This window comes from Puntigrus tetrazona, chromosome 13, assembly GCF_018831695.1.
Source record: "Puntigrus tetrazona isolate hp1 chromosome 13, ASM1883169v1, whole genome shotgun sequence".
Classification (NCBI taxonomy): domain Eukaryota; kingdom Metazoa; phylum Chordata; class Actinopteri; order Cypriniformes; family Cyprinidae; genus Puntigrus; species Puntigrus tetrazona.
Window position 1 is genome coordinate 13,969,746 of NC_056711.1, and position 8,036 is coordinate 13,977,781.

An 8,036-nucleotide genomic window follows, 5' to 3' on the forward strand; every position below is an offset into this window, starting at 1 on the left:
CTTTACCGGTAAAGGTTATTATGTAGCTCATTAAACTTCTACCTATAAATATCACCACTCTGCAGAAAAAATAAGAAAAATAGAAACAGGAAAAAAAGAGAAAACCTTCCCTTACATTGCAAAAATCAGATCTGACTCCCCTTGGCAACCTTTTTGTAGAAATAAATAAAACATTTAAAATAAAACAAAAATGTAATTACGTAAATAAAATCTTTATTTCCAAAATGTATTTAAAGTGCTCTCCACTAATAATTGCATCCTTGGTAAATATGAGCAAAGGCTGCTGTAAAAAATAACTAAAGTGGGGAGAATATCTCATATCTCAGGTGAAATGTTTTTCTCCAATGACATTGGCCACAATTATTGGCACCTCTAGGACTTATGAGTACATTTTTTCTGAAATATATTCAAATTTATATTTACAGTTTTAGCACATCAGGATGACAAGGAGGCATGAAATTGTCAAGCCATAATTAACACAAAGGTCAAAATCCCTTAACCATCCATCACAAGAAATAAAACCAAAAAGTTCACAAGAGAAAGATTTATCCCCCCAGATTTACAAAGTGTGCCAATATTAATGAAGTTTATTTATTTTGATCTATAACTTTCCATCTAGTAACGTATGCATTTCAGAATTAAGCTATAACTGAAACACAAAAAAAATACAATTAAATTCACTCAATTCAGGTTTATTTTTACTTTTATAATCAATAACTCACTGCTTAACATTGACAGTAATTCATTCACAGAGTATTGTTTCATAGAGTGTTTTCACCTATGTTGTCAGTGCAAGCTCACTTTTCTTACAAAACTCAAACTCCAGCAAACACTCCTCAAACATTACAGCTTCCTTTAGCCTCAAATTACTCTAAACAGAGGGCACTTGACATAATAGCACAGCCTGACACATCCACCATTACACTAAACACACCTGCTCATTAACTGCAGTTGTTTTGGAGCAGTTATCTCAGTGATTTAAGACACTTGTTAAGTATGACCACAGACTTCAGGTTAGGTTAGTTTACACTTTTGTTTGATTGGTTATTGACTAAATGTATACCTAAGAAGAGCTAGAGAGAAATTGGGTATTGTCATGGCTCAGTCAACAAGCAGATAAAAAAAACCCAAAAACCCAAAACAAACAAACAAAAAATCTTAGTGCAGCATGTAGCTAAATGTGTTTATATAGTGTTTGATTTAGATTTGCTTGAATGCATCTATTAAACATCCTGAGGGATTGGACTTTATTCAGTGACTGGACATTTAATACTTTGGTTTCCAAATCTTAAAAGCTTTTTTTTTTTTTTTTTTTTTTTTTTTAACTAAAAATGACAGTAATTGAGGTCCAAAGTTATATAGTTGTACAAAAAAACCCCAAAACAAAATCCTTCAGGAGCCATCTGAAGGAAAGAAAACCCACAACAACAACAACTACAAAAAAAAAAAACATTGAACAGCCCAAAATGTCTGTCAGAGGTCACTGGGCAGTATCTTAAAGCACATTTCTTTTTTTAAACAAATGTAGATCAGTAAAACATCACATTAAAAGTGCAAGTCCTCATTAAAAGAAACATTTCAAAAAGATAAAAATCAAAGTTGTGTGTGATGATACAGATTTCCACCACGGTCAGATTCTTTTGTGCAAAGAGTAGTCCATCCAGAGCAAGTCTTCAGGGGCTTACAAGTTCTTGTTGCTACTGTCTGAAGTAACACACATCATCCATGGCTGTTGTGATTCTGTGAGAATGGACACATAAGGGATTTCAACATTCTGCAACAAACCTTGACATACCTCACTATTGTGGGCAGGGGGCGCTATTTATTATGCAATTGCACTTTAATAGGTGAGTGTTGTGAAAATGTGTATTTACCTCTGGGCCTGGTGTCCTCCCTGACACAGGTTTACTAAAGCGTACAGGTGTCTCAGAGCATATTCATACTGCAACAAGTGAGAAAAGATGTCACACACACAGCAAAGAACAAGTAAATCATGTAGATGAAAGAGAAGGAAGCTTGTTCAAGCTGACTGTTCGTACCTCCTGCTGGTGCCAGTTAAAGCAGTGTTTCTTGTAGTGATTGACCGCGGTTTTATAACAGTCATACTCCGTGAGTTCTTCACGTCCTTCCAGGTAATCCTGCACTTCCTCTTTCTCCTGCACCACATGCTCCACAATCTTACGCATGGTATTACCAAGCAGCTCCCTCACCTTCAAAACGCAAACAAAAAATCCTTTATAATACGATCATCTCGACAGAAATCTGTCACACATATCACTTACGGTATACGTTACATACATTAACAATGAAAAGTTCGGGGTCAGTAAGATTTAAGTCTTTGAAAGTAGCATTCATAAATAAAATTGCATGTTAAATAAACTCAGCATTTATGTCATGCCAATGGAGAATTACTTTAGTCATCGGTGTCACATAAAAATCATTGTAATTGCTGAACTGGTGCTTAAAAGCATTACTTAAGGTTATCATTATCGTAATCAGTTGTGCTGCTTATATTTTTGAGGAAATTATGATACTTTTTTTCCCCCTTCAGGATATTATTCTCAAGAACATCACTCATTTTAAAGGTAAATCTTCTGTGACATTATAAATGTGTTTACTGTCAGTTGATCATTTTAACGCACCCTTGCTGAATAAAAAGTATAATAATAATAATAAAAAAACATAGCAATTAAATAACTTTCAACACTTTAAATAAGAAATTATCTGATTAATTTTAAATATAATCTGTTTAAAAAGATGTGCTTCTAACCTGTAGATGTTCATGAATTTCTTTCATGTAACCGACAACAGCATTAACGTCGTTGGACTTCTGGAGTTTTCTCTTCATGATTGCAAGGGGCACATCAGGGCTGCTTATGAGGTCATGTTCAGTAATCACAGGCAAAGACACAGGCTCCGGTGCCTTATCAAGACCTTTCGAATTACCCTGGAATGCGATCACCTTCATGTGGGACAGTGTCTGAAAGAAACAAACCAACAGTTACATGTAGCAAGTACAGACATGCAGACAGTACTCAGAACAGCATTTCAGCTTATCAAACACTTCCTTGTCAGTAAAGTACACATGACTATAAGCTGAAACTGAGGTAGCTGGGAATGTGAAACATTTAACCATTTAGTAATGAACTGTTTTGCAGCACAGATAAATGAGCCTTCAATAATGCCATTGGTGTGTGATAGTGACAGCATGATTTATTTTTATTTTTTTAATGCATGTGCTAATTTGTAATATTTAGCAAATGTCTTTTAAATTTTGGATGGTGTGAGTGCATTACCTTGTTTCCATACTGCATTACATGGCTGGTGTTGGTTTTGGCCTTTACGATCTTAAACTGTTTGGCCAAAGTCTCTTTGCCAAGATCCTCCTAAAGAAACAAACACACAACATAATTTGAAACGCCTTCCCATCGTCTGGTATGCTCGACTCAAGATTCTTTCTGTATGTCTGTATTCAGGATTGCAAGATGCTCTGCTATTAATATGATCACAGCTCATGCTGAATAAAAGCTCTTTTTCCATTTTTCTTAAATATGAACCTAAACAAAGTTCTCTGTCAGATGTATGTACTAACCACATCAGAGTCTTCCATCCAGTTAACGCTGTACCAGTCTCCCAAGTAGGTGTCTCTGGCTTCATCATAGTAACAGGCATATGAGGACTCATCAGGGTTGGCAGCGGTGGTAGCATAGACTAAGATAAAGAGATTGCAGACAGATATTAAATAAATAAAAAGACACACACACACAAGAATGTGTGACGATATTAACAAAGCTCACCATTAATATCAACCGGCAGAGGCTTCATCATAGAGCCAGATTCACAGGCTTCAACATAAAACACCATCTATGTGTACAAGAATTTGTTTACAAAAAAGATTTTGAAATTTAAAAAAATAAATAAATAAAAAGGGCCTCATGAGCAAATACGCAACAGTCACCTTCTTGTATTTGTTGTTTTGGTGCATGTACTTGATGGTTTTCATCAGGTCATCTACAAGAAGCTAAAATAAGAAAAAAGAAGGGTGATTTACTGTAGGTTTCTACAGATGAAAAGCCATTTCCTGCACTTTATAAACATGTCATGCACAAGGAAGTGAAGCAATAACACCCCCACCTGATGATCAAGCACAATTACTGGAAAAGTTGTCAGTGCAGCAAGTTGTCAATAAAATGCACAGCTAAAATGTGTTACTCATTATACGAGATCTATGTCAGCTGACCTATTTCAGGAGTATCTTCAGAGTTAGATGGGAGAAGAAAAAAAAAAAAAAAAAAAAGGATCATCTGGGATTTTTATAATAATAATAATAATCTTAATATTATTATTAAGATTACACACACACACACACTTAAACTAAACTAAACTAAACTAGTGTTCTAATGACTTTGAAAGAACTTTGTAGTCTAATGTTTGTAAAAAAGGATCTGAAAGGATCTGACTTAGCCAAGTGACCGCAGGAAGCAGAAAGTGCTTACATCATCATTAGGGAAGGCCAGTAGACCTGGGGCTCCATGGTCAGTGAAATACACAAACACATGATCATTTGGACCGCTGCCAGGAGAAAGGAAGGAAAAAGTAGGCATATCATAAAGACCTGTTTTTCCACATATCTGACACAACAGACACAAGAGGAACTAAGGACAATACATTTAGCAGCACACTAAAATGTACATTTCAACAACATGCTACTGACCTCTAACCCTACTCTGCCACAGTTTTTATAGTAACTTGCCTTTTCAGCACTTTTCCAGAGCCTCCTTTTACACTCTCAGCGTCACCTTTTAACACCGCCAGGAAGTTCTGAGGAGTCACATCCTACGTAACAAAAGACACAACATAAAATATACGGATAGCAAACACACACTTACTACTTCAAATCTCAGATACAGAGGTGCACATATCGACTCACGTCACCAGTGTAGTCCTTCAGCACTCCTTTGTAAACATCTGATCCATTGGGTCGGTTTATGATCATTCCTGGAGTAGGGTTACTGGACACAAAAAAAAACAAAACACGGTCATATGAACCTCTGTACTGAAAAGGCTTTTGGTTTTTAAGGAGCTAAACATTCAAATTGATTCTTAAAAGAATAACTGCATATAAAGACCACAAACGATAATAAAAAGCCCTCTTCCTTTTCAACTTATCAAACCAGTTAAAATTTAACCCCCTAAACCATGTGATTAAGCCAACTATCAGATAACACATCACTTTCTTTCATTGTTTAATTCAGCCAGAACACCTGACCTATATATCAATTCATAAAAAAAAAAAAAAAAAAAAAAAAAAAAAAAAAAAAAGGTCACTAAAACAATAAATGTCACAACTGTGCAACCTCCAATAAAAACATATACATTTTAACCTTTAGACCTATGTGTGGCTGATAATATAAGGATTATATTAATATTATACTCTTTTATAGACTATTCGGTTTATGGAGAAAAAAAAACGAAACTGAAAAAATATAAATAAACACATACACTCCATATACATTCACGACAGAAACATTGTACACGCCAGCCACTGTTGCGACCATGAGAGAAAAACCTGACAAGTCATGAATCTTTCCTGTTGGCAGACTATAGGGCTTCTGGTGGTTAAATTAGATATGCGTGACTTCTGCAAAAGGAACTTACTCAAAGCTTTGTTTCTGTGTGTATGAGTGCCCGTGCATGTAATGCAGCTAAATAATTTCTTATATCTGCTTTTGGAAGACAACACTTAGCGCTTAGGACAACCAAAACGACTTATTATCATTATGTTTTTAAATAAATCTCAAAACCTCTAACAGTAAATTTTCTAGTAACTAAATCTTGCATTGTTGTGATATTTCTGTAAATAGTTAACAGTATGTTAAAATTAGACTTAACATGCTAAAAGAACACTAAAATGTATGATATGATGTAATGCGTATGATAATCAAAACAGACAAACTTTTTTTAGTTTATTGACTTTAATTAAAACTGAAGTACAAGAGATACATATAAGCGTGGAATATTGTTTTTGACAAACTGTGGGCCTTGGAGTGAAAAAGGCTGAAATTCACTACACTATACTAGTTTGTTTAAATACTGAAGTAATACTCACTCTGGGCTTTTAGCAAGATCGTCATACATCATCACCACAATCTGCTCATCGGGAATTCCATTCTTATGGACAATCTGGTATGCATGGCATACATCGGCCTATACACAAACAAGAATACAATACAATACGTATCGAAACTGTATACATAAATAGAGCCTTTAGATACGACAACTGACTAACAGTTTGGAAAAACCCATGTACTTTCTCCACCACAAAGATTCTCACCTGGTGTCTGTAATTGTACCAGCCATTCGAACCAGCCACAATAACGACCCAGTGCTTCCCATTTTCTGGCTGCTCGGCAGGAAAACCACTCACTACCAGCCCCAGGCTCAGGGTGAGACCTAAAAGTGCTACTGTCCGTAGGCTCATCTCTGCAGTCTACTAGGAGCAGAGATTCAAAATAATCAGAGAAAAACACCATGCATGCTATTAAAACTTTAAAGATTGTAAACACAAAAAAAGTATTAGTATGTGTCATACTACAAAAAGTACTAAATAGTTTCATTTTGTAAATGAAAATATTTAAATAATCATTTTGCTAAAAAAAAAAAAAAAAAAAAAATAATAATAATAATAATAATAAATATGCATATTATAATATGGGTATATTGTAAATAACCATTGAAACCTTTACAGTTATTCAAATAAAGCGGTGTTAACTTTATCATGTGTCAAAACACATCCTATAAAAATTCTGTTTTACAGTAAGGCTGAGATTATGTATGACGTGAAAAGATGTTTGTTATGTTGCATATTTACGAAAATTAACTGTAGTAATTAATTAACATATTGCTGCTACTCTAAAAACACAGAAAATGTTCTTTAAACAGAAAAAACATTGTTAATTGTCCCATTTTAGATGATAACGGTAGCAAATACTACATTTAATTATGGTATATTTTTGGAAGTTGTCTCGTAATCATCCTACAAAGATGCAAGGACGTCAGACTACAATAAAAACAACAGGCCATAGGGGGATTTAAACGGTTCTTCTGTTAGTGGAATGCCGTATTTACCCTAGAGTTGATTAATTACACAAACCACAACCAAACAAAATAAGAAGGATTATTATAGCATAAAATTATTAATAGTTTCTTCGGCCTTACCCGTTCTGTGTGCGCTGCCCGAGCTGCCTTCACTGGAACTACGCGTTGCTTTATTACAATCAGCGCTACGACGATGCATGCCTAACAGCCAATCAGCGCAGATGGACTCCATGCGCCATCCAATCAGATCAACAAGCCTCAGAGCAGCATCCAATCACTTTTGACCACTGGGCGGAGCCTCAGCGGATCACCTGACTAGTTGGTCATGTGCAGAGAGTTTGACCAAAAACAAAACAAAAAGAGGGGAAGCTTTTCAGAAGTAGAGTAATGCATTGAATGCTACTTGATAAAAAAAGTCGGACCGTTATGAAAGTTTAGGGGAAATGCCTCACTCTTTTAGGGGATTTAATCTTTTTGGCTGAGAAGCCGCAGCTTAGATACACGCCTGCCCTTTTTTTACTATCTGGCAGAAAATAATTGAGCACATGATTAAGTCACCCGTTTGTCATATGACTGCTGCGCCAACACATATTTTTTTTTTATAGCTGGGTTGGTCTCACCTGGTGTACTGTTTTTACAGGTGTCGTAATAGAAATCAGGAAAAGAGCATATCTTGATATATATTTGTAAGCAGCCATTTTACATGCTTAACGCTAATGCTCACTTTTGTTTCAGATTAGTTTATAATTATTTGTAGGTAGTACTGGTAAATTCCTTCAGCAAGCTTCTTAAGTAATTTGCTGATACTGATTCTCTATCTTTAGACAAGCTTATTAAGACTATAGTTTAATTATAAATTGCATCTGTAAAACTCAAAGTTACATTACCGTTACCAATGCTAGATTTAACGTGGATGACAAGAACCTGTGGGTTCTGAA

At 35.2% G+C, this 8,036-nt stretch overlaps 1 protein-coding gene across 2 annotated transcripts; it reads right to left on the reverse strand.

The window, feature by feature from the left end:
• Positions 1–676: 676 nt before the first annotated feature.
• On the reverse strand, positions 677–7,368 carry lgmn (legumain). 2 transcript variants are annotated; one of them, XM_043255799.1, is made up of 14 exons: positions 7,219–7,368; positions 6,335–6,490; positions 6,110–6,207; positions 4,931–5,012; positions 4,754–4,836; positions 4,497–4,572; positions 3,959–4,021; positions 3,798–3,864; positions 3,593–3,711; positions 3,297–3,386; positions 2,771–2,980; positions 2,040–2,210; positions 1,875–1,942; positions 677–1,740 (listed from the first exon to the last, which is right to left on the reverse strand). In XM_043255799.1, the coding sequence occupies exons 2-14, from the start codon at positions 6,479–6,481 to the stop codon at positions 1,698–1,700; spliced, it is 1,317 nt and encodes a 438-aa protein (XP_043111734.1). In that variant the 5' UTR covers positions 6,482–6,490; positions 7,219–7,368; the 3' UTR covers positions 677–1,697. The 2 variants fall into 2 exon arrangements, with proteins under 2 accessions (XP_043111734.1, XP_043111733.1); XM_043255798.1 differs by having other exon boundaries at positions 6,335–6,493; positions 7,219–7,347.
• Positions 7,369–8,036: the final 668 nt, after the last annotated feature.